Source organism: Myxocyprinus asiaticus, chromosome 24, assembly GCF_019703515.2.
Source record: "Myxocyprinus asiaticus isolate MX2 ecotype Aquarium Trade chromosome 24, UBuf_Myxa_2, whole genome shotgun sequence".
Taxonomy (NCBI): Eukaryota; Metazoa; Chordata; class Actinopteri; order Cypriniformes; family Catostomidae; genus Myxocyprinus; species Myxocyprinus asiaticus.
Window position 1 is genome coordinate 7464572 of NC_059367.1, and position 26545 is coordinate 7491116.

A 26545-nucleotide genomic window follows, 5' to 3' on the forward strand; every position below is an offset into this window, starting at 1 on the left:
CACTTCACATTTAAGGACACTTCCGACACTTAAGAGGTATTTCAATTCCCTGAGAGATATGGTAATTTGAGCTTAAAAAAACCTGTTGTTTTAAAAGATAAACACCAAACTAGAGGGCTCTGAATACTCTGGCAATTTTACATTAAAGAGAAGAACTCAAAAAGAATAGTCATTAGAGGACAGTAAAAACTGTAAGCAGAATTTTCCTGACAATAACCCTCACTTTAGCCTCCTCTCCACAGAACAACAAAAAAACAAACATGAAGTTCCCATTCTTTCACAAATGATCACAAGACAAATGTATTTCTTCCTTTAAGTATCAAGCTAAAGTCACAAGTTTGCATTTTTGTCTATTCTGATTCATTTTCAATTTAGCACACGTTTCTCAGTTTTCACAATTCCGAGAGAAAAAAAATGTATGAATAAAAACAATCAAAAGAGGAAATAAGTTGTTGCCAAATAACATGTGTATGAACTCTTTGTTTCAGCATCAGGATTTTAGGTAAAAATGTACATGAATGTATAACAGTAACGTGCAGTTATGTCTTGCGCACAGTCAAGTGCTCTAGCTTTTCAAAGAATACTCTGTTGACCGCGAGCAGGGTTGGGGAGTAACGGAATACATGTAACGGGAATACGTATTTAAAATACAAAATATAAGTAACTGTATTCCACTACAGTTACAATTTAAATCAATGGTAATTAGAATACAGTTACATTCAAAAAGTATTTTGATTACTGAAGAGATTACTTTGCATTTTATTGTCATTCGTTTCATTTAATATTTAGTCCTTTCAGATGGAAAACATTTATACATATAAATGATGCGATCCAAAGTGCATTTGAACAGCGGTGAAACACTTTCTTATGATGTGTTACATTCATACGAGCAGACAGAGAAGTACGTTTGAAGTAAGTTTGGAGCAGAAGGAATAGAAATAAACCTTGTGTAAATTGTCAGCTTTATGCTAAGCTAAAATGCTATTTCTAGCCATTTTTCACGCACGTTACCAGGCACTGATCATATTTTTATCAAGAAAATTCACGTTGGATAATAATTTCTTCTTTTCTAGTAAGACCTTTGATATTAGGGCAAAAATCATATTCTTGATAATAATTTTTTTATTGTTTTCCTGTAAAAATATCAAAGAATCCTTAAAACAAGATCAATTTGATTTATCTTGTTTTAGAAACAACACTGTATAAGATATTTAGGTTTTCAGAGAATGTATTTTTAACATGTGTATTTTGTCTTACTGTACTGACAGAGCTTTTATAGTCAAAACAAGTGAAAAAATCTTCCAGTGCTGAAGAAGTAATCCAAAGTATTTAGAATACATTACTAACCTTGAGTAATCTAATGGAATACGTTACAAATGACATTTTACAGCATGTATTCTGTAATCTGTAGTGGAATACATTTAAAAAGTAACCCTCCCAACCCTGATCGCGAGAATATACGGACACTTTCAACCAGTGGCGAATTCTCAGGGCCAGCAAACTCTTCTCTGCTGGCGTAACATGCCAAATAAATACATATTTTTCATCCTTTCATTCTCAATCACCTTTTTGCCTATGTATTTTTAATCTATAAACAAATAGAGGAAAACTAAAAGTTTATCCAGTCAGAATTTATTCCTTGATGCTTACAAGCGAAGTGTGACAGCTGATTCACAAATCGCATGCCCAAAGCCGTGCTTGTTAGCCGAAACAGCGCGTGAGTCTGAGCTCCACCCCGTCAGGCCTTCAGAATTTCCACAGAATTCCTCAACAGTGCAAATGAATGAGCAACTAAAGTCAGATTGTCAGATTCATCAGCCAATCAGAATGATTTATTTGTTCTTGGTGGGTGTGATCTTTATGATATGTCCCGGTTGAGGACTTCTAACTGGCCTTGAGTGACGCAATCACGCTTTAAGTGATGTAATCTAAAAGCGAAGAGCATGAAATCGTCATCACTGCTGCTATCGCCACTGAGAAAGAGATCCTTATGGATTTAAAAACATGAGATGTTCTGCATGACCATGCGATTTCTTAATTTATTAAACAGGAAAGGAGGACTGATTTTCACTTAAGTAAGTGCTTTTTGCATTGTTATAGCAACATCATGAGTTTTCTAAGTGTAAATTAGGCTGCTTGAGCATTCAGTGTCGGATCAAGTTTTGAAAAGTAGTGCTGCATTCCATTCAACTCGGAAAGTCAGAGTTTACAACTTCCTACTAGGAGAAGTGCAATGAAATGCATCTTAAAGTCAGAATTACAACTTGTAGGCTCGTGCAGAAATTCTCAACTCCGATATCGCCGAGATGCAGGTGCATGATGTCACACAAACATGTCAACACTCAGGGAGATATACAAAGTAAGTGATAAACATTCACTTTATTAAGTAATATCGATAAATGGAAATTTACAAAACAGACAAGCCCTTAAATATGTCCTTCCCTTACTTCATGTTTGAATAGAAAATACTGTACATCAACGCAGGTAAGAAAACTTCACTTGTCAAGCGATTTCATGGGGTCTTTATTTGTCTAGTTTGACAAATGAATATTTAAAAGTACAAATTTTCCATATCATTATGAGGGCATAAAAACTGCATATATGATAATTATACAAGAATTGCCATGTCAACTACCAAATAATGTTTAATAACATTAAAACAAAAACATTTAAAACAAAGCAAATCAATTCATCTCTTACCTGGCAATATCTCATAACCTTCATAGTCTGCCCCTTTAGGACCCACCCCTCTCTGATTGGCTGTTGCTCTATTATACACAGGTGTGGTTGAAGGGGGCATACAAGATACAGGTCTGTTTTTAGGTTTGACTGTGCTGTAGAGATCATTGGTGTTGGTTTTCTCTAAATTAGCATTGTCATAGTGATGAACAGTGACTGAAGGGGGGGTGGAGGTGGGCAGCTGTAGCTTGGGCTTGTTGACGACAGCATAAGTGTCATTCATTCTGGTCTGAGGTAGAGGATGAGAAAGCCGGGGCTTGAGAGGGGGATTTCTGTAAGACAGACATGTACATATGAATGAGTTATGAATTTAGCAAACACTTTTCAAAAGCAACTAACAGTTCACTTATTACAGAACAATCTCCCTGGTTCCTAGATAAACTTTTGCAGGGTTTGAAGCTACAACCTTTCGGATACCAGCCCAGTGAATGCTTGTCAACACATGATCCTGGTGTGCTGGTGTTACAACAAGGCTTTTTGACAAGCTTAACCAGCATTACCAAAAAAACCATAGTGGTCTAACAGCATGGCTATACTGGTCTACCAGCTAGACCAGCAGCAAGCCAGCACTAACCAGCAGAAACCAACCTAGAGCAGCATGGAAAGTGCATGCTGGTTAAGCTGGTCTTTTGCAGCAGGGTACACCAACCACAGCTGTAATTATTATTGCAAAACATCTCTATTACTATTGCTCATAGTTAGGCTAAGGAATCTGAACAAACATCTAAATCTAAATATTAACTCTCCGATTGCGTTTAAATTCTGCATACACCTTTTCCATTTGCGGGTCAGTTTTGACCCGGTGGAATTCAAGCTTATAAATCATACATATCCCGATGGTTTTTATCTAAAACTATACTGTAAGTCATTAATAAGTTCTTAACTGTTAATACATGTGAAAAGATTGATATTTTTTGGCATGTTAACTGATAAATAAAAAAAGTTATTAATATGCCATTTTTAAAAAATAATAAAATGTAGAAATTCTTTGACATTTCAAAATATACATTAACTACAGCAAAACCAGTGTGATACATGTGATACATCTTTTTGATCAACATGTGAAATGTTATCTAAATATAACATAATATACAATTTATATAAAAATCTAATATGAAAATTACTAGTAATTTGAATTAATTTCCTATTATTCATAACTGCTAAATAAAACTTGGTGGTCAAATCTGTGAAACCTACATATACTTTTTCAACTAAACTTAATCAAAACAACTGTACAACTATATAAGTATACAGCATTAGTACTTCTTTACTATGTTTTTAAGCAAAATCTATTCTATTTATTAGCATGAACTGCCGATTCTTTTTAGACTAAAGAGTTCACGACCTTTTGCTCTCGCCACACCCCCTTTAGACAGTAGTACCTTTGATTTAGTTTATTTGTTATGTTTGTTACATCTGTCATGTCTGTTTTGTACAGGAATGTGTGTGTGTCTGTGTGTGACTGTATGTGTATGTGTGTGTGCATGTTTATAAACAAGATGCAGTCCCAGTGAGAGTTAAAAAAAGAATGTGAGAGAGTATGTGAAAGAGGCTTAATGTAGTGAAGTGTTTATAAGAAAAAATCTTATTCAAAGACGTAAAAAAAATATATATGCATAATATCATGTGAAAAGCCACAATTGATGTCCGGGTCAAAATTGACCCGGGAACGCAAAAGATGTAATTAAAAAAATATATATATATGGTTATATCTCTTAAACAATTGTATTAAAAAATCAGAAAAAAATGTATTATGTGTATTTTGATAGTCTTGACAAGTCCAAAAGTTTGGTTCCCGTACGTAAAACCATGTGATATTTACGGGTCAAAAATGACCTGAGCGCAACAGGAGGGTTAAACGTCAGTGCTTAATTCGTAGCACGTTTATGCTACGGACATGAATGATACTACCTCAAATCATGTGGCGGGTTGAGGTGAGGTGTGCTGTTCCAATTCTAAGTGATTGGATTTGCGATTTTTGCCTGGTGGACAATTAAACCTGCCAAAAAATCCATTTGATCATAATCTTGACCAACCATTTTGAGATTTTGGAATTTCCCCATTCAAGTAGATAGGAGCTGCACTGGCATGACTAGAAATAGCCTCCAGAGAGCGTTCCAAAGATGGCCGACAGTGGACTGACTTGCTAGAAAGACTTTGATTATACCATTACATTCTATAGTATACAATCAAACAAAGGAGACACAGAGTTTATCTTCCACATTTTGCCCTGGGCGGCTTGAATACATTAGTGCATAGTGGGACTCTATTTACAGCAGCGTCTAATGACCAACTGTCACCATTTGCATTCAATGTCTCTTATGAAATATGTTATTGACCTGAGGGGAACTGCAATGGCAGAACATGATGACTCTAGAATTATTAAATAGCTTGTTTGCTCAGTATAATCTCTGCATTAAAATGGACAACTCTTGATCAATCATCATTACAAAAGTCATATTCATCTGCATGCAAAACAGATGAACCATGAACAAGTGATAGCTAGATGCATTATTTGACTGCCTAAAAAAACAAATGAAGGCAGCACAAAGATTTCGTCAACTACACAAACCCTTTCTTGAGTACATTACATTCTGTAAGACCCAAAAAATTCAGATAGAAAATAATCGACAATACAAAAATAAAATATATTACAAAAAATTAGATAAAATAGTGTGCAAATCACCTCTTTAAAGCAATACTTCACTTGTCAAGTCAATGTCATCATTTACTCACCCTCATGTTGCTCCAAACCTCTATGACATTCTTTCTTCTGTGGAACACACAGCTTCAGTCACCTTTCACTTTCATTATATGGAAAATATATGCACTGAAAGTGAATGGTGTCTACGGCCAACATTCAACCAAACACCTCCTTTTGTGTTCCACGGAAGACAGAAATGCATATGGGTTTGGGTGAAGTATCCCTTTAAAAACACATTTTTGAGACTGTGATTTCACTTGGTTTTAATATTAACTAAAATACAATGGTATTAGTTGCTCGCCTATGTATATATGCCTTAATCCCTAAATACCATGTAAATACCATATGGAACTGAAACATACATTTGCATTAGACTAAAAAACCTGCCTTCTCATTTCATCAATCCACCACACGCCACTGGCTGCAAGAATATATAGAGCTATACATTGTTGACTCACAAAATTAACTAACATTAATGCTGACGTAGTAAGTGTTAAGGGTCAGATGAGGACAGTTTAAATTGCACCAAGTAGTGAACTAAACAGAACTGACAACAACAACCTGCATCTCGTCAGCATCCACCTGTGTAACAGACAGTGCTATATATTTTTGCACTGGTTGTCCTTCTTAAATTGGCCCCCGGCTATATTTTCTCTGCTAGTTTTAATCACAGATTCCTGCAAACAGTCAAGCAGGGTTAGAAAATGTGGAGGGAGAGTTTTTTTGTGGTCTTACCTTGTATTCGGAGGTGTGCCAATACTGCCAAACAATCCTGATTTCAGTGGCAGCTTTGGAGGGACTGCACTGATGTCCAGAGAGTCTGAGGTCTTATGTTTTAAATATGAAAAACAAGAAGAAAAAACAAAACAAAAACTAAATGTGATACACGCACAGAGTGTGGAAGAACTAGTTAGACAGAGCGTCTGTGCTAAACCGTTAAAGGATGTGTGATCATTTGCATAGAGGAAGCACAGTGCGAGACTGTTTCCTGCTAAACTTCTATATTTAAAGTACACAGATGAAGGTCTGGGGGAAGTAAAACATGACATGTTAAAAAACAAAGACAGCAGCAGATTAATTCATTTCAAACACAACAATTGCCATAGAGGAAATTTTGGATGCTTTTTCATGCTATGATGAAAACAAATGGAAATTGCTCTTTTCTCTCAAAGAACAGTCACCTTCTAAAAAATCACTACCCGTAATCACAAGCACTGGAACATTAGTACGTCAGCCAGTAAAGAATATTATATTAGTGTTTCCTATTGTAGCAAATGTTTGCTATTAAAGATCATTACACTTTTAAAGGAATAGTTCACCCAAAAATGGAAAGATATTTTGTAGAATGTCCAATTCTCTCTTTTCCGCACTGAGGAGCTTTAATAATGCTCTAATAAAATTGTCCATACAACCATATTCTAAGTATCTGAAGCTGTATGATGGCTTTGTGTGAGGAACAGACTGAAATTTAAGTGATACACAGAAAATGTAGAGGTAGACCGATATATCGGTTTTACCGATTAATCGGTGCCGATAGTTGCTTTTTGGAACTATCGGTTATCTGCAAAAATCTATGCTGACAGTTGCTGAAAGTTTTTTAATCATTTTGTACTTTCAAAATAAGAGTCCCTGGTATGTTTCGGGCTTGTTTATGCTTAAAAGTTCCTCATTATGCACCAAATCTTCATTTTTTATGGTTATTATTGGGATTTTGGTTGAACAATAAACCACATCTGGGATTTTATTCATTGCTGACTCTTTTTCTATGCCTGCCATAGTAAGAAAAGAGTAAGATTTATTTTTTTTTTTTGACATTCTATAAGTTGATTTTATAAACTACTGGACAATTAATCAGTTATTGGTCTTTCCCACCACCTTAGTTATCAGTATCTGCAAAATCCACTATTGGTCGACCTCTACTGCAGCTCTCAAATTTTTTGGTGGACCTTGATAGTGTTCGTCCCCATTCACTTTCATCATATGGAAAATAACACCTTGGACATTCTTCAAAGCATCACCTTTTATGTTCCACAGAAGAAAGCAAGTCATCCCAATTTAGAACAACATGATGTTAAGTAAACTAACGTGTTTTCATTTTTGGGTTAGTTGTGCCCTACCTTGGTATCATTTTGTTGAGATTGCAAGATCTTCTGAAACATCTGAGCAACCGTATGAAAGACAAATCCATACTGCTCCTGCATGCATTCACAATAACATGACACTTGACATCAGGATATGTAAACACCACAAGAATTCACTGAGTGTAGTGAAATATGACCAACAGGGGTAAATAGATATTTCCATTAAGAATCCTGGCTTAATATTGTTAAATTAATTGGGTAGAGTGTTCAATTAAAGTTCACAAATCCATAATGTACTGTAGATTAAGGCCATTGTATGTGCTATGCAAAACACATTTTTAATGTTACCTTACCTTAGTCTGCACAGCTGAAGGTCTCTGTCTTCTAAGCTCTAACACCAGGTCCAAGATATTAAAATCTTTCTTTATTTGCTGAGAGAGAAGCACATATGTCAAGAATCAGAGCTACTTCTACTTTCCTTTTTTTTTTTTCTCCCCAATTTGGAATGCCCAATTCCCAATGTGCTCTGGGTCCTTGTGGTGGCGGAGGACGAATATCAGTTGCCTCCGCATCTGAGACTGTCAATCTGCGCATCTTATCACGTGTCTTGTTAAGCGCGTTACCACAGAGACATAGCGCATGTGGAGGCTTCATGCTATTCTCCGCAGCATCCATGCACAACTCACCATGTGCCCCACCGAGAGCGAGAACCACATTATAGTGACCACGAGGAGGTTACCCCATGATGGAAACAGATTGTGACATAACCCCCCCTTTAAGGGGCGACTCCTGGCACCCCAAAGATGGCTGAGGAGGGCAGGAAGATATAGGTGAGGAAGAGGACCCGGAAGATGACCAGGTGGCCAGGGAGGAGACCCCAGGTTAAGGATTGGGTCCGGAGGTCTTGGGGGGGGGGGTGCCACAGGGTAGAGACTGGGTCAGGAGGTCTGGGAGGCGGCCTCAGGGCAGGGACTGGGTCAGGAGGTCTGGGAGGCGGCCTCAGGTTTGGGATAGAGTCAGGAGGACTGGGAGGTGGCCACAGGGCCGGGACTAGGTCAGGAGGCCTGAGAGGTGGCCACAAAGCGGGGACTGGGTCAGGAGGCCTGGGAGGTGGCCACAGAACTAGGACTGAGTCAGGAGGCCTGGGAGGCGGCCACAAAGCAGGGACTGGGTCAGGAGGCCTGGGAGGCGGCCACAGAGCTAGGACTGAGTCAAGAGGCCTGGATAGTGGCCACATGGCAGGGATTGGGTCAGGCGGCGGAGCCGCTAGAGGAGGGGCGGGCGGAGCCGCTGTAAGAGGACTCTCTGGGAGGGTGGACGGAACCGCTGGAGGAGTCGTCTCTGGAGGAGCAGGTGGAACCACTGGAGGAGGAGTCTCTGGGAGGGTGGATGGAACCGTTGGAGGAAAAATCTCTGGAGGAGCGGGTGGAACCTCTGGAGGAGTCATCTCTGGAGGAGCGGGTGGACCGCTGGAGGAGTCATCTCTGGAGGAGCGGGCGGGACCGCTGGAGGAGTCATTTCTGGAGGAGCGGGCGGGACCGCTGGAGGAGTCGTCTCTGGAGGAGCGGGCAGGACCGCTGGAGGAGTCGTCTCTGGAGAAGTGGGCGGGACCACTGGAGGAGGAGTCTCTGTAGGAGTGGGCGGAACCGCTGTAGGAGGAGTCTCTGGAGGAGCGGGTGGAGCCGTGGAAGACTCTGAGGGTGGAGCCGTGGAAGAATCTGAGGGCGGAGCCGTGGAAGACTCTGAGGGCGGAGCCAGGAGAGGCTCGACGAAGACAGGCAGAGCCTGGCGAAGCTTGAGGGGTGGAGCCATGGAAGGCTCTAAGGGTGGAGCCATGGAAGGCAGAGCCGTGGGAGGCTTGAGGGGCAAAGCCATGAAAGGCAGAGCCGTGAGAGGCTCGAGGGGCGTAGCCATGGAAGGCGGAGCCATGGGAGGCTTGAGGTGCGAAGCCATGGAAGGTGGAGCCGTGGGAGGCTTGAGGGGTGAAGCCATGGAAGGTGGAGCCGAGGGAGGCTCCAGGGAAGAGGCCATGGAAGGTAGAGCCGTGGGAGGCTCGAAGAGAGCTGGCAGCAACTGGGAACAGACCTCCGTGATCGGGAGCACTGGCAGCGACTTGGGAACGATCTCTGTGATCGTGAGCACTGGCAGAGACTGCGGAACGATCTCTGTGGTCGTGAGCACTGGCAGCATCTGGGGAACAATCTCTATGGAGGCGTGGGTGCTGGCTCGTTGGCCGTGGCAGGCATGGGTGCTGGCTCGTTGGCCGTGGCAGGCGTGGGCGCTGGCTCGTTGGCCGTGGCAGGCGTGGGTGCTGGCTCGTTGGCCGTGGCAGGCTTGGAGCAAGGAGCCGTGGAAGGCTTGGAGCAAGGAGCCGAAGATGCAGGTTTTGGCCTGGGGTTCCCGCCATAATCCACTGTGTAATGGGCACTGCAAAGTTCCAGAGCCTTCTCCACATATTCACAAAGGGTCCAGTGAGGATAAGCCGGAGGCATCAGTTCCTTCAGTGCACTATTCAGATCCGGTCTGGAAGAAAACCACCAGAGAGCAGTCTGGATAGTGCACTAAATACGCTAATTCTAAGAACTCATGGACGTGATCTTCAACTGGACGGTCCCCTTGCTTGAGTAGCAGAATAGACAGCCGCTAGATCCATGTGGGTCAGTTCTTCTGTCACGAGTCATTGCTGAGATGATATAAAAATGATGACATTGAAACAAACAAACGGGAACTCAAACAACAACAAACAAGAACTGACAAAGGAATGCAAAAACTAAAGGGTATTTATACAAACAAGAGCTAATAAGGGAATGGAAAACAGGTGAGAACAATGAGGAACAGATAGCAGTGATGAGGGCAGTGCATACTGGGTAACTGTATATATATATATATATATATATATATATATATATATATATATATATATATATATATATATAGATATAGATAGATACAGTTTATACAAAAATACCAGAAGTTTAGTTGGTACCAATACCAGTGAAAATTCACAATTCTCAATATTTGAAATTCAATACCACAGTAAAAATTTATAAAATTCTATTATGCTATTGAACACACACCTTTATATAAAAAGTTAAATATTCATGTAAATATTAACATATTAAATAAAAACAATGGCATATTGCCTTAGTGTTTCTCAATTAAGTAAACACTACTTCATGTTTTTTTTTTTTTATTATTCAGGTAAATCGTCATTATAATTAAAAAGTAGTCTATGTATTAAGTAAACCAAGAACACAGTAGGGTAATAATAACAAATAAATAAAGATCAGTCAGTTGCTTTCTTTTCAATATTGTTGTTTGATTAATATTAACAACATGATAGACAGCTGCAGATCTATTAGGCTGCATTAGAGCGTTTACACTGCGAAGTCTCATGCACTGATATTTTGACACATACCTGATTTGTTGCAAGTGTTTGCAATAACATAAGACATAAGTGACTATATGTTATTTATTCGTGGTACGGGCATTGACCATGATGCACATTTATCCATTTGGCCACGCAGCCGCATTTAAACATTCACCAATAGAGTGCAACAGTCTGGTTTCTGAAGTAAAAATCCATTTCATTTTTCCCATAGATGATTTGATTTTCAACAATAACTTATAAACCTTTAAAGACAGACCTACCTTGAGCTCCGAAGTTGTCCATCGATAATATACTGTATGCTAGCTCCTTTGAAGCCATCCGTCTCTGTTACTTTAACTTAATTTTTTAAAAATCGTGTTTAATAGCGGAATTCATGATAAACAACTACATTACCCATGGTCCGGCAGAGAAATCTTCACCAATCAGAGAACCGGGGCCAAGCAAGCCTGTGAAACCTGCCTTGGAGCAATCACCCACTCTCATGACACTCTATGAGTGAGGTAATCGAGTCGGTGTCTCTTCATCCTTAAATTACTTCTGTATTTGTACATATCAGAATATTTAGCAATAAACATAAAATATATTGTTTATATACTTATAATCAACAACTTCAAATCAACAGTTTTATACACTGCCTGGACAAAAGAAAAGTCGCCGTTTGGATTTAAATAATGGTTATAATCTAGGGTTGCTTCAATTGGCCAGGTCTAGGCTCAGCAATGTTATGTGGCAATGAAATGAAGTCAGCTGACTACCTGAATGTACTGAATGACCAGGTTATCCCATTAATGGATTTTTTTCTTCCCTGAAGGCACGGGCATATTCCAGGATGACAATGCCAAGATTCATCGGGCTCAAATTTTGAAAGAGTGGTTCAGGGAGCATGAGGAATCATTTCCACACATGAATTGGCCACCACAGAGTCCTGACCTTAACCCCATTGAAAGTCTTTGGGATGTGCTGGAGAAGACTTTACGGAGACAACGGCAATTTTTGTCTTTTTGTCTGATTTTCAAAACAAAGCTTGTGATGTCGTGATTTACCTCGGAGCTGGTTGGTTTGGTTCATGGCTTACAACTCTTTTATGAAGGATTTTATGAAAAGTCTATGGAAAAAATGTATAGGAAAAATACTTCCGGAACCCAGACAGCTGAAAAGGTGGGCAGACACCGTTGTGCCCTATAGCGCTCATGCCTCAGGGTAAATGCAGTTATGTGTATGTGTTGTTTCACAACTCAATAATGCGTATTTCCACCTTGTTTACACACAAGATTTCACTCAAAGCTTTAGCTCCATACTGGGAAAAAAATTCAAATTAACACTCATATGGACTCCAGTTGAAACACTGAGCATGCATGTAGCTCTGATTTAGGAAAATCTCTAGGTTTTCCCACACACTTGAGTCTGCCATTTGTGTGGGTGTTTTTTTTCCATCTGCACAGGAGCAACATCAGAAGTGCACGACCATGCACTTAGCACGCAGCTTAGAGGGAACATTGGTTGCTAGGGTGTTCTGGGTGGTTGCTTACTGGCCCGAGTCAAAAGAGCCCAGCCAGGTTTCTATGATATTTTGGTCCCTGGATATGGTTTGGGTCCCTCTTTCAATGTAAGTCTAATAGATTTTTCACCTGTTTTATCATCTGGCAGGTGAAATAACAAGCCCGAGTGGTTAGAAACTTAATAGCACACCTCTCCTGCATGATTTGTGGTACCATTCATATCCGTAGCACAACGGTGCATGTTGAGTTAAGCGCTGAAGTTTACTAGACATACTTAGTAGCCCTAATTACAACTGCTCCCGCTCCAAACTCATGCCATTGGTTGAGCCAGTTGAAAAAAGCTGCTCAAACAAACAGAGCAATGTTTTGAAAATGCAGCAGTGCAAGCCACAGTGTTTAGACTTTTCAGGAATTCATCCAGCAAATGGCTTCATTTATAGTTGTCTCTGCACATTAGACTTGGATTGGAGAAAGAATTTTAACATTGAACAAAATCAAATACTTCACATTTATGCACTGTTTATAGAGATTTGGGTTGTTTATGGAGTTAATACCTGTGTAAGAAGTAGATCGTTGACATAGTCGATGGCACAGATCACCCCTGTTCTTCCACAGCCAGCACTGTTAAAACAAGACAAGGCATCATAATTCCATTTCATGATATGATCCATTCTCTTCCGCATCTCAATTCAGAGGGTCAAAGGAGGAATTATGAGCCATATTGTCAGACAGAACCTCTCTCATGTATATAGAGAGAGGGTAATGACCGAATCTGGGATGGAGTCTGGAAGTTAACTGGTTTTTCCAGCTTCACATCAGGTGCTGAATATTTAACATGTCTCGCTTTATTTAAATGGTGCTATTAAAATGCATGGAACCGCAGAAACACAGGCTGGCCCTGACTGCACCCAAACAACACGGATGGACACAACCTGATGAATTTTCATGGGCAGATGGGTCATTTGTCAGAGCCAGTCACAGAAAGGGAGAAAGGTTGGGGTGTGTGTGTGTGTTTGTGTGTGGACTGCAAAAAATCATTTTCTTAATCAGTATTTTTGTCTCTTTTACTAGTAACAAATAAATCGTAAAAAATGAAAATTCTCTCATCATTTACTCACCCTCATGCCATCCCAGATGTGTATGACTTTCTTTATACTGCTGAACACAAACAAAGATTTTTAGAAGAATATCTCAGCCCTGTAGATGCATACAATGCAAGTGAATGGTGATCAGGCCTTTGAAGCTCCAAAAGGAGATAAAGTCCTCATAAAAGTAATCCATAAGACTCCAGTGGTTTAAGCAATGTCTTCTTAAGTGATCCTTTTTCATTATAAATCTTACCATTGTAGTCTGTTGGCACAATCATGATTTTAAGCTCAATTACACAAGCTAGTCCTTGAAGCATGCGAAGAGATGGCACTAGGAAGATGGCGCAAGGAAGTGTAATCGATCTTGAAATCAGATGTTAAAATTTAGTAAAAAATGTGTTACGTTTTGGTCTGTTCTCACCCAAAACCGAATGGATCGCTTGAGAAGACATAGATTTAAAGGAATAGTTCACCCCAAAATGAATATTTGCTGATAATTTACTCACCCTCAGGCCATCCAAGATGTATCTGAGTTTCTTTCTTCATCAAAACAGAATTTAAGACTTTTAGGATTTCATTTCAGGCCTCCTCCTTTAAACAATGCAAGTGAAGTGAATATTGAATGTGAATGTGATGGTCCAAAATGCATATTTAGGGTGAAACAAAATAATCCAAACGACTGATTATTTTTAGAAACAAAACAATATTTATATACTTATTAACTACAAATGTTCGCTTCCGTACATCTCTGTGATGCGCGCTCTGTGACATCACGTGGAGGAGAAGGCAGGAAGCGCGTCATTGTTTACAAGAGAAGGAGCGCTGTACAAAAGTTTAATTGTCTTTGCTGTAGATTTGTATTTGTATAAGTGTATTGTTGAAAATGGTCGTTTGGCGTGTGTATCCTGGATGCTTCAACCTTCAGAAACCCCAAAGAAAATGCACGCAGGGAAAAATATAAACTTTTCATCGATTGCCTATACATGATCATGATCGATTGAAGCTCTGGCTTATCGTGCTGAACCTGGATATCAGTACACCTCTACATTCTCTCAAATATTGGAGGGTGTGCAGTGAACATTTTACCCCTGAGGATTTCAGACCATCGAAAGAAACAAAGGGTCGATATCTGAATTCATCGGCTGTGCCCGTGCTGTTTTTCCAGCGAACTCAGGTATGTGTGAAAACTTTGTCATTGTCACGCCTCCCTCGGGCTCTGCACATTCCTTCAGCGCTCCGCTCCTCATCAACCGATTTCTAATTCACCGCACCTGCACTCAGTTCACTCGCTCATCACTGCCTGCATAAATAAGTTTGTGATGCTTCTCTTCTGTGTGATATCACCTGTACCATTGATCTCACTGTGTAAACCCTGTAAATCTCAGTAAACACTCTCGCACTTGGTTTCACTAACTACAACTTGTGTGGCTTGAATTCCTGACAGTCATATAGCCCACAGTTGCAATCAAAATTATTCAACCCCCCCAAGACAATAAGGATTTACAAAGGTAAGCTTTTCTGATGACCCAGAATTTTTTTACTTTACATCTATATCAGTTGTGACACATTCAAAGTCATAGTGTGAATATATAACCTAATATTTGTAAATAGCAGGATTTTTTTAAAATACAGCCATCTCATAATTATTCAACCCCTATTGCATGTAGCTGTTTCTTAAATATGTAAGGCTACACAAGTAATTGTTTTAAAACAAAATTAAGTCATCAATCTGCAATGGCACTTATTTAAGTTTTAAAATTTAAGTTTAGCGTTGTAAGCAAAAATGTATTTCTATGCATAAAATGCAATTAAAAATAAGCTGTCTCAAAAGCTAATAGAGGAGATTATTTCATTACACAAGAAAGGTCATGGCTAAAAGTACATTTCCAAGGCACTTCAATTTCCAATAGACAGTTGGCAGCACCATTCATACATTTTTTAAGTATGGTACAACAGCAACCTTCTTGGGGTGTGGAAGAAAGCAAAACTTCACCAAGGGAAATATTGACTTGAATATTCAAGAAGTAATTAGGAAAGACCTGTGAAGTCCTGGAAGAAGGTTTTATAGATGTATGACACTAAACTGAAAATGAGTTCCCTATCTGTCACTCACTCGACGTTGGTGTCGATGTAGTGACACTAGGGGTCACTCTTGGGAGCCCGAGACACCTCCGGTCTTTGATAAAAGGCCAATGAAAATTGGCGAGTGGTATTTGCATGCCACGCCCCCGAACATACGGGTATAAAAGGAGCTGGTATGCAACCACTCATTCAGATTTTCTCTTCGGAGCCGAACGGTAATGCTCGCTGAGCTGAATAGTACTGTTCATTCACCTGCTGGATCTGACGGCGCATTTCAGCGGCTTCTCCCTTCTCTGCACTGGTGCACTGCAGAGAATGCCCCTGGGCGCTTCGGCAGAAAAACTAGAGAGTATATTTTCTGAAAGAGCATTTTTCCCCTCTAAAAGAGCGCACACACGGAACGTCTTTTTAAAGACGCGTCTTTTTAAAGATGCTTTTCCGATTGTGTGTTATTCCTGGTTGTGCTCGTTATCTCTCGCCTTCTAACGGTCACGATCACTGTCTTTCGTGTCTGGGCACTGCTCACGCGGAGACCGCGTTCGTGGATGGTCATGTTCTCATTGCGAGAATATGTCCATGGCAAAGTTGCGGTCGCGGCTCGCCTTCGTAAGAAAGTGAGCCACCCCAGAGGCTCCCGCCTCGGTCTTTTTACCCACGGGTTTGAGGCCAGCGCGGCTAGCACTGGGGGCGATTTGGGGACCCCAATGGGACCGCCTCCGCCGGGTATCCCCCCGCGGACCTCCCATTCCCCAGCACGCTCGTCTGCCCCGATCGGGCTTCCGGGTGAGTCTGCCGGCTCGTCTCACGGCGAGTTCGACCTCTTATTCGGAGCCCGCGAAAGTGATGAGCTCTCGAGCGCAGCATCGGAGAGCGGGCTCGTCCAGTCTGAAGCCTCAGCTGGGCTCCTCCCTTCGGGGTCGATCGCCCAGTCACAGGCTGACGCGGAGATGACGACATGCTTTCCCGGACAGCCGCGAGCGTCGGTTAAAGTGGATTTCACCGCTCTTCCCTGAACCCTCGCGGCTCCGTGATTGGTTCCTGGGCTCGCGGCGCCGCTCAAAGCCACGCCCCGCCCCGTTCCTTTCTTCCTGGAAGTGCATGAAGAGCTGACAAGGTCGCGGGAGGCACCTTTTACTGCCCGGTCCCGATCTTTTCAGCTTCCCGGCTCTCACTACCCTCGATGGTGGGGCGGCCAAGGGTTATTCGGCAATCCCCCGGTGGATAAAGGCGCCCGCGGTGCACCTATGCCCACAGAGTGCCGCCACCTGGCGTGGGTGCCCAAAGACCCCGTCCAAGGCCTGTAGGTTTACGTCATCTCTGACGGTCAAAGCCTATGGCGCTGCTGGACAAGCCGCCTCCGTCCTGCACGCCATGGCTCTCCTGCAAGTCCGCCAAGGTGCTAAAGGAACTGCACGAGGGTAGTTCCGCCCCGGGATTGATGCAGGAACTGCGCTCAGCGACCGACCTCGCTCTCTGAGCGACGGAGGTCACGGCGCGGTCTCTCGGGCGGACGATGGCCACACTAGTGGTCCAGGAGCGCCACCTTTGGCTCAACCTGGTTGAGATGGGTGAGGCCGACAGGACACGATTCCTTGCTGCCCCCATTTCCCAGGCGGGCCTATTCGGCAACACCGTCGAGGACTTTGCCCAGCAGTTCTCGATGGTAGAGCAGTAGATGGATGCTAGCCGGCTTATCCTGCCCCGGCGTGGCTCAAGATCCCGCACCCCATCTACTCATTGCCGAGGGCGTCCCCCTGCGGTGACTGCACCGGCTCCGCCGCAGCCCGCCCCTCCGGCCCGGCCCCAGCGTGGAGCCCACCGCAGGAAGCCGACGCCACCCGTCTCACAGCCGGCACCGAAGAACCCACGGAGGTCTTCGAAGCGCCCCTGAGACGGGCGACCCAGGGACAACGAAACCCGCTGCTCTGGAGCTGGTAAGCAGATCTTCATCTTTTTGTTACCTTTTGCATTTAATTGCGCTGCATGCCTAAGTGGCTGCAGTACTCAAGAGCTCCGCAAGAGTGGTTTCCTTGTTCCCTGGGTCACATATCCGGTGTGTACGGCTGGCATCACGACCACCGTCCACCACTCCATTTGGCAGGTTGGCGCTCCAGCGGTGGTCTCCCGCCCTGAGCACCCAGCTGTGGCACAAATCTGCCCCCGATGTGACAGTCTCCACGGGTCATGAGGACAGGCCTCTTCCTCCCCCGTCCCAGGCTGTTCCAGGGGTGGTCACAAGGAGCCAGGTAAGTGCTTCGATGTCCTCGGACTCAGCACGGCCACGATGTGCTGTGGCACCTCGAGCTCCACCCCGCTGCGAGGCCCCACCCGCCGGTACATCCGATGACGTTGTCCCTTTGGTCCCCCTTGCGCGGAACTTGGACGCATGGCTTGCGCTTTCCAGTCCGTCACGAGGGCTGGTCCGGACCGTCCGACTCGGCTGCGTGATTCACTTCGCCGGGCATCTGCCCAGGTCCAGCGGTGTCCACTTCACCTTGGTGAAAGTTGGAAACGCTGCTACCTTGCGTGGAGATCGCTACCCTCCTACGGAAGGACGCGATAGAACCTGTCCCTCCAGCCGAGATGAAGGGGTTTTACAGCCCCTACTTCATTGTACTGAAAAGAGGCGGTGGGTTGCGGCCAATCTTGGACCTGCGAGTACTGAACCGGGCCTTACACAGACTCCCGTTCAAGATGCTGACGCAAAGACGCATTCTAGCGAGCGTCCGGCATCAAGATTGGTTCGCGGCGGTAGACCCGAAGGATGCGTACTTTCACGTCTCAATCCTTCCTCGACACAGACCCTTCCTGCGGTTCGTGTTCGAGGGTCAGGCGTATCAGTACAAAGTCCTCCCTTTCGGCCTGTTCCTGTCTCCTCGCGTCTTTACGAAGATCACAGAGGCTGCCCTTGCCCCGTTAAGGGAGGTGGGCATTCGCATTCTCAACTATCTCGACGACTGGCTAATCTTGGCTCACTCTCGAGACGGGTTATGCGCACACAGGGACCTGGTGCTCTCACACCTCAGCCAACTAGGGCTTCGGGTCAGCTGGGAAAAGAGCTAACTCCTCCCGGTTCAGAGCATCTCTTTTCTCGGTTTGGAGTTGGACTCAGTCTCCTTGACGGCGCACCTTACGAACGAGTGCGCCCAGTCGGTGCTGGCCTGTTTGAAGGCATTCAAACAGAAAACCGTGGTTCCACTGAAACTTTTTCAAAGGCTCCTGGGGCATATGGCATCCTTGGCGGTGGCCACCCCGGTCGGGTTGATGCATATGAGGCCGCTTCAGCACTGGCTCCAGACTCGAGTCCCGAGACGGGCATGGCGCCACGGGACACACCGCGGGCCATTACTTCGGTCTGTCACCGTCTTTTCAGCCCTTGGACCGACCTCTCGTTTCCACGAGCAGGTGTTCCGCTAGAACTGGTCTCCAGGCGCGTCGTGGTCATGACAGATGCCTCCAAAACGGGCTGGGGCGCTGTTGGCAACGGGCACGCAGCCGCCGGCCTCTAGACGGGTCCGTGGCTGCGTTGGCACATCAACTGCCTCGAGTTACTGGCAATTCTGCTCGCCCTGTGGAGGTTCTGGCCGTTGATCCAAGGCAAGCATGTGCTAGTTCGGACAGACAGCACAGCAGCGGTAGCATATGTCAACCGCCAAGGCGGTCTGCGCTCCCGTTGTATGTCATAACTCGCCCGCCGTCTCCTCCAACGGAGTTAGCAGCACCAAGTCGCTGCAAGCCACTCACATCCTGGGCAACCTCAACATTTCAGCGGACGCACCGTAACAACAGGTTACCCTCAAGGGAGAGTGGAGACTCCACCTTCAGGTGGTCCAGCTGATTTGGAGTCGATTCGGTCAGGCACAGGTGCACCTGTTCGCCTCCCAAGAATCCTCCCACTGCCCGCTCTGGTACGCCCTCACCGAGGCCTTCCTCAGCACAGACGCGCTGGCACACAGCTGGTCCCCTGGCATTCGCAAATATGCGTTTTCCCCCAGTGAGCCTGCTCGCACAGACCCTGTGCAAGGTCAGGGAGGACGAGGAGAAGGTCGTCCTGGTAAGCACCCTACTGGCCCGCCCAGACGTGGTGCTCGGACCTCACGCTCCTCGTGACAGCTCCCCCCGGGCAAATTCCCCTGAGGAAGGCCCTTTGTCAGCGAAACATGCCTGGAGTTCAGTCCTGGCTATTCTCACGTGATCCTGAGACCCCCGACCGGGCTATGTGCCCAAGGTTCCCACCACTCCTTTTAGGGACCAGGTGGTGAACCTGCAAGCGCTGCCCCAGGAGGAGGCAGACCCAGCCCTGTCGTTGCTGTGTCTGGTGCGCACTTTACGCATCTATTTGGATCGCACGCAGAGCTTTAGAATCTCTGAGCAGCTCTTTGTCTGCTTTGGTGCACAGCGGAAAGGAAGCGCTGTCTCCAAGCAGAGGATCGCCCACTGGCTCATTGACGCCATAACTATGGCATGTCTCGCCCAAAACATGCCGCCCCCGGTAGGGCTACGAGCCCATTCTACCCGTGGTGTAGCGGCTTCTTGGGCCCTGGCCAGAGGTGCCTCTCTAACAGACATTTGTAGAGCAGCGGGCTGGGCAACACCCAACACCTTTGCAAGGTTCTACAACCTCCGGGTGGAACCGGTTTCATCCCAGGTAGTGGCACGCAACACAAGCGGATAAGCCCGGGATAGCTGGCCGGGTGTATCACTTGCACATAGCGCCTTCCACCTCCTTTTGATCTGAAGACGTGCGCTGTTAATTCCCAGTAGTGTTCACAAAAGTTGTTCCCTGGTTGACTTCCTCTGATCCCTGTGGCAGTCGAGTTTTCGGAGAGACTCGCTGCCGGCCCAGTACACGCGCTAACTAAGAGCCCGGTTCTGGGGTAGGTGCTCCGCATGTGGCGGTTCCCTGTAAGGCTAACCCCATGCGATCTATATCTTCCGCTAGTTCGTTTCCCTACTGGCAAACTGTGTCTTCCTTGGGCAGAGCCCCTCAGTCTCCATGTTGTAGTAACTCCTCCCCCATTGGGCAGGATCTTCCTTGAAGGCTCTCCACATGGTTGGAAAGACCATGTGATTGTATTCTTCCACTTAAATATCTCCCCCTCTCTTGGGGCAAGGTGTGGTCTCCGCGGTGTCCTCCTCTTGGGAGGGACACCCCCCGACTAGACCTGGCGGCCCAGTCAGATAATCCCCCTTCTTTTTTAGGAGGTGGAAAAAGAGAAGGGGAAAGAGGCCACGACTGCGTTAAGCCTGTCTCTATCTCTGGGTAGTCGACTTGTCCCCAGAAAGGGCCGTTCGACACTCATAACTGTGTTGGGGGAGGTTACGTGTCGACCTGGTGCGCTGGCTATGAGGCACACAGCAAGTCTGCCCACCACACACCGCCAGTTCACGTAACACAGTTCAGCCTTGTGGCGTTTTGTATAGGGACCCCTAGTGTCACTACATCGACACCAACGTCGAGTGAGTGACAGATAGGGAACGTCATGGTTACTGGTGTAGCCTCCGTTCCCTGATGGAGGGAACGAGACGTTGGTCCCTCCTGCCACAACGCTGAACTACCTGCTGAAATGGCCGGACCTTATATTGGCTCCTCAGCGTAAAACCTGAATGAGTGGTTGCATACCAGCTCCTTTTATACCCGTATGTTCGGGGGAGTGGCATGCAAATACCACTCGCCAATTTTCATTGGCCTTTTATCAAAGACCAGAGATGTCTCGGGCTCCCAAGAGTGACCCCTAGTGTCACTACATCGACACCAACGTCTCGTTCCCTCCATCAGGGAACGGAGGTTACACCAGTAACCATGACGTTTTAGAACCATGGGTCAGCAGTATGTCTGGAGTAAGATGACAAGGTGATGACAAGAACGACACCATCCCCACAGTCAAGCATGGAGGTGGGTCAGTCCTGTTATGGGAGTGTTTTGCAGCTGCAGGAAACAGCTATCCTGATTATGTGACTGACACCATGGATTCTTTCAGGTATCAGGCCATTTTGGCATGAAAAATATGATGCCTTCAGTGTGTAAATTGAAGCTTGGTGATCACTGGACTTTCCAGCAAGACAATAACACCAAGGATACATCCAAGTTGTCCAAAATCTGGGTCAGGGATAGTTCGTGGAATGTCCTTAAATGGCCTTTTCAGTCCATCATTAAAATCCCATTGCAAATCATTGTTGGGATTTCAAGGAAGCTGTGGCAGCACAGAAACCATAGAATGTCAATGAGCTGGAAGCTTTTGCTCATGAGAAATGTGTAAAAATTCTAATAGAGAGGTGTCCAAAGCCTGAGAACTCTTACCTGAAACATTTATTTGCTGTTATTAAGGATAAAGGATGCTTCACAAATGATTGACTTTGGGGGTTGAATATTTTTGACATGACATTTGTGGAGAGAATTAGTTATCTTTTATTTTAAAATGTAGGTAAACTGAACTCTTTGTTCTCAAAATCACTCAAATGTGTATTAAAAACTTACTTTGACTGTTTTAGTTGATGTGTTTTAATTTACATCACCAGAATGTATTGCTGGTCAGGGGGGTTGAATAACTTTGATTGCAACTGTATATATTTCTGCTAAAGAAAAAGCACAAGTAGATAGCGCAACGGCATTGCTCTGAAATAAAGGATGGTTATTTACTGCAGTAATGTTTTTTGTTTTATTATTATTTATATAAAAAAATTTTGTTAAATTGTTTTGGACTTTTTGGTTTGTGAACGGCACTTGGTCTGTTGTCTGTGCAAGTTTCTCTTGTAAACAATGATGCTCTTCCTGCCTCCTCCTCCACGTGACGCGTGACGTTTCCAACGAGCTTACGTCATCCCTCTCATGAGCGTGTGTCACAGAGATGTACGGAAGCGAACATTTGTAGTTAAAATGTATATAAGTATTGTTTTGTTTCTACAAATAATCAATCGTTTGTGTTCAGAAGAACTTTATTTGTCGACTGGAGTCGTGTGGATTATTTTGATGCACCCTAAATATGCATTTTGGACCATCAAAAAAATGGAGTACATTCACTTGCATTGTTTAAAGGAGGAGGCCTGAAATGAAATCCTAAAAGTCTTAAATTCTGTTTTGATGAAGAAAGAAACTCAGATACATCTTGGATGGCCTCAGGGTGAGTAAATTATCAGCACATTTTCATTTTTGGGTGAACTATTCCTTTAACCACTGGAGTCTTATGGATTTCTTTAATAATTACTTTATCTCCTTTTTGGAGCTTCATTGTTTTGGTCACCATTCACTTGCTTTATATGGGCCTACAGAGCTAATGTTCTTCTAAAAATATTTTTTTAGTTTGTGTTCTCCAGAAGAGAGAAAGTCATACACATCTGGGATGTCATGAGGGTGAGTAAATTATGAGGGAATTTTTCTTTTTGAGTGAACTATTCCTTTAAACATAAACCTCACAAAATTGTATTAGATTTATGCTTGAAATAAATAAAAAAATCCCAATATGGTAAAAAAAAAAAAAAAAAAAAAAACTCAATTCAAGATAAATTCTCTAAAAACAAGTCTTAATAACGTACAGAATTTTGCTTGACTGTGTAAACAAGTATCTTGTTTCAAGGATGTTTATATATTTCAATGGAAAACACGACAGAAATACTGATTAATAAAATGATTTTTGCAGTGTGTATGTGATACAGACCTGCAGTGGATAACTATAGGGTCCGCATGGTTGCACTGTTTTTGCCGTGCCTGCTCCATCATGCCCAAAATACCATCCGGCATGTTTGGAATTCCGTGATCCGGCCACGCCATGTACTGGAACTGAGATACTTCGCGAATTTCCTGTGTGGAAAATGAAGAGTTTTGACCTGTGAATGGATTCCAGTTACACGTAAATTCTGTACACTGCACAAAATTGAAATGCATTAAATGAGCTAAAATGGGAAATTTCCCACGCTGAGGCAGTTCCTTATTTGGAATAGTTACAGAATAAACAGCATTTTACAGGATATATTTATAGAAGAATACACTGCAATTTTGTGGTTTGACAAATTTATCTTTAAAACCACAAATGAAAACACACAAATATGTGCCTATTTTAATTCCTTCGCTTTTGATACTGCTGGTAATGCATTTCCTAAATGTCCTTAAATTGTACAGCACTTTGGTTCCATCTCTGACGTTTTTATATGTGCTAACCATGGACTTGATTCCAAAATTAAAACTGTGTCATCATTTACTCACACTTATGTCATTCTTAACCCATATGATTTAACATTCTTCAAATATCACCTTTTGTGTATCATGGAAGAAAGAATTTAATTCGGGAATGGAAAGACACGGGGTGAGTAAATGATGACAGAATCTTCATTTTGGCCGAACTACCCCTTTAAAAATAAATGTTCTTTACAGCACCTTAAATTCAACAAAGAACCTTTTTCTCGAGTTGCTATATGGATCTTTGGAGATTAAAAAAAGTTCTTGCTGTTTCAGATTAGTGTTTTGGTTTCTGGGTTCTTTAAAGCACTTAAAAACACTTTAAAAAAAAGAAGGTAAAAAGGCTTCCAATGACATCAGGCTGTGAAACTCTTTTCTAATTTAACCCTCTTTTTGAGTGAATGTGCCCATTGAGAATTAATTTCAGTGCTATGACATCAGGTCTATATCATATCTAAGGGTTGACACACTGGAGACACCAGGGAATACTTACATCACAATATTTTACCGTCAGCATCCGAACAACGACTTCCTCATTTGGTCGAGACTCCTCAAACTGCAGAAAAATTACATGAAAATGAAAATTCAGTAGAACTTCCTTTGCAGGGCTTTGCAAATGAGTGTGTGCAAACTAAACCGAGCATTGAACTGCTGACAAAAAACTGACAAAATGTGCATGTTTCATGAAGTGTAGAGAAAACATTAAAAGTCGTGAAACATGAATATCCTGTGTGATGTAGTTGAGCCCCAACTGTTGAATTACAAACACTGTTCACTTCTGTTTATGTGGAACATAGCAAACACTTACAGATGAAATAGTGAAGGGACCAAAAGTGGTTGTTTCTTTGGTTGATGCCCAGTAGACCTCACATTTTTTCTAAAAAACAGAGGAACAGATGGATAGTTCACCCAAAAATCATCATTTACTCACTTTCATGCCATCCCAGATGTGTATGATTTTCATTCTTCTGCAAAACACAAACAAAGATTTTAAGAACAATATCTCAGCTTTGTAGTTCCATATAATGCAATTTAATGGTGACCAAAACATTACAGCTCCAAAAAGCACATAAAGGCAGCATAAAATAATCAATATGTCTCCAGTGGTTTAATCCATGTCTTCTGAGGTGATCCAATCGATTTTGAGTGAAAACAGACCAAAATAAAACTCTATCATGCTTGATTACACTTCCTAGTGCTTGACGCATGTGCAGAACGCTAGATGGCGCAAAGAAGTGTAATCAAGCTTAAAATCATGATCAAGACTGCAGAAGTCAAGTTTAATAGTGGAAATTGAGTTACATTTTGGTCTGTTCTCACCCAAAGCTGTTTAGATCACTTACGAAGACATGGATTAAAACCACTGGAGTCTTATGGATTCCTTTTATATACCTATATGTGCTTTTTGGAGCTTCAAAATTTTGGTGACCATTCACTTGCATTGTATGGACCTACAGAGCTGAAATATTCTTCTAAAAATCTTTGTTTGTGTTCTGCAGAAGAAAGTCATATCTAGGATGATATGAGGCTGAGTAAATGATGAGAGAATTTTCATTTTTGAGTTATTGTACAAGCTAACATTGTTAAAGGGATAATAAAAATAAAAGTTCTGCTTCATGTAATTCCAAACAGGTATGACTTTCTTCAATAGAACTTTTTAGCAAAATTTTAGGGACCAACAGCCTCCGTCACCATTCACTTTCATTGTATGGAAAAAGATGCAATGAAAGTGAATGGTGACTGAGGCTGTCCTACTGCGTAACATCTCCTTTTGTGTTCCACGATAAAAAAAGATAGTCATACGGGTAAATGATGAAACTCAGATTTTCGTTTTTGGCTTAACTATCCCTTTATAACTTTAAAACTGTAAATGCAAGAAAACTTTAGGTGTATGATACAGAACATTAAAGTAAAAATGAAGATTACCTTTCCCAACTCGATTTCTCTACATGCCATGATTATGACCTATCAGAAAGAGACAGACCGAAACAAAATCAATGCTTTCTGTCCCACAATAGAATGCTTTAATATTATATGACAATTAGGCAATAAGCTCAAAGCAATTCAGTGAATGTGAGATAATACATAATTATATTTAAAAAAAATGCTTCTAAAAACACAGTTCACCTTAATATTGTGTTGCCAGATCATACGCCAGAAGTCAACCACAGTGCTGCTCAGAGGGCCTTGAGTGGCGATGTACGTTCTGTTCCCAGCGGCACCCTATTGAAGATACAATAAGAATTGGTCTTTAACAATAAGAAACCTTAAATAGGTCACTGGAACAGTTCTTTCTTTCTTTCTTTCTTTCTTTCTTTCCATCCAGACTGTGATTTCAGTAATTGTTCTAGTTTTAAGACACTCCTAATAGAGACGGAAACTGCAACTTAAAATTTACCTGCCCAGGTTCTTCACCTACCATCTTGTTAACATGAAATGTATGGTTTAAGGTTAGAAAATATTGCAGTACCTTGATAAAGCTGGCATTAATGTAATCAGACTCATATTCAGATGTGGTAGGAGTCAGACATACTCTGGTTTGATCATCTGTGATAGAGGGGAAAAACAGCAGTCTTATTATTATGATTCTCTCATCAGTGTGACTAAGATTATTTTGATCATATATCATGCAACACATTTGGAGACTCAATTATGAACTATTATGACAATGTTAATGGCATTGTGATGAGAAAAAATATGAAATACAGTAACCATAGGTGGCATGTTTTGACAGATTTGCTCTATTATGACAGTGAATGCAAAATGATGTGACAGTGAATGCAGTAAG

The 26545-nt window shown here is 42.9% G+C and overlaps 2 protein-coding genes across 2 annotated transcripts in view; both read right to left on the bottom strand.

The window, feature by feature from the left end:
• The window catches only part of LOC127415041 (tyrosine-protein phosphatase non-receptor type 18-like), a 40615-nt gene that overhangs the window by 4980 nt on the left and 9090 nt on the right, over positions 1 to 26545 (bottom strand). The window contains exons 3-13 of the mRNA XM_051653525.1: positions 26228 to 26304; positions 25885 to 25980; positions 25684 to 25722; positions 24566 to 24634; positions 24251 to 24313; positions 23240 to 23382; positions 12969 to 13035; positions 7878 to 7955; positions 7561 to 7638; positions 6179 to 6270; positions 2701 to 3011 (exon numbers count right to left, since the gene is read on the bottom strand). Coding sequence (XP_051509485.1) covers positions 2701 to 3011; positions 6179 to 6270; positions 7561 to 7638; positions 7878 to 7955; positions 12969 to 13035; positions 23240 to 23382; positions 24251 to 24313; positions 24566 to 24634; positions 25684 to 25722; positions 25885 to 25980; positions 26228 to 26304 — 1113 coding nt within the window. The remainder of the gene's footprint in view (positions 1 to 2700; positions 3012 to 6178; positions 6271 to 7560; positions 7639 to 7877; positions 7956 to 12968; positions 13036 to 23239; positions 23383 to 24250; positions 24314 to 24565; positions 24635 to 25683; positions 25723 to 25884; positions 25981 to 26227; positions 26305 to 26545) is intronic.
• LOC127415034 (uncharacterized) lies at positions 7962 to 10210 on the bottom strand. The gene has a single exon (XM_051653505.1). It carries the CDS (start codon positions 9977 to 9979, stop codon positions 8300 to 8302), a length of 1680 nt encoding a protein of 559 aa, XP_051509465.1. The 5' UTR covers positions 9980 to 10210; the 3' UTR covers positions 7962 to 8299.

What these genes read in the sequence shown, in the direction of transcription:
- LOC127415034 (XM_051653505.1), bottom strand. Translation starts at nt 9,979, where the DNA reads ATGTGGAGAAGGCTCTGGAACTTTGCAGTGCCCATTACACAGTGGATT.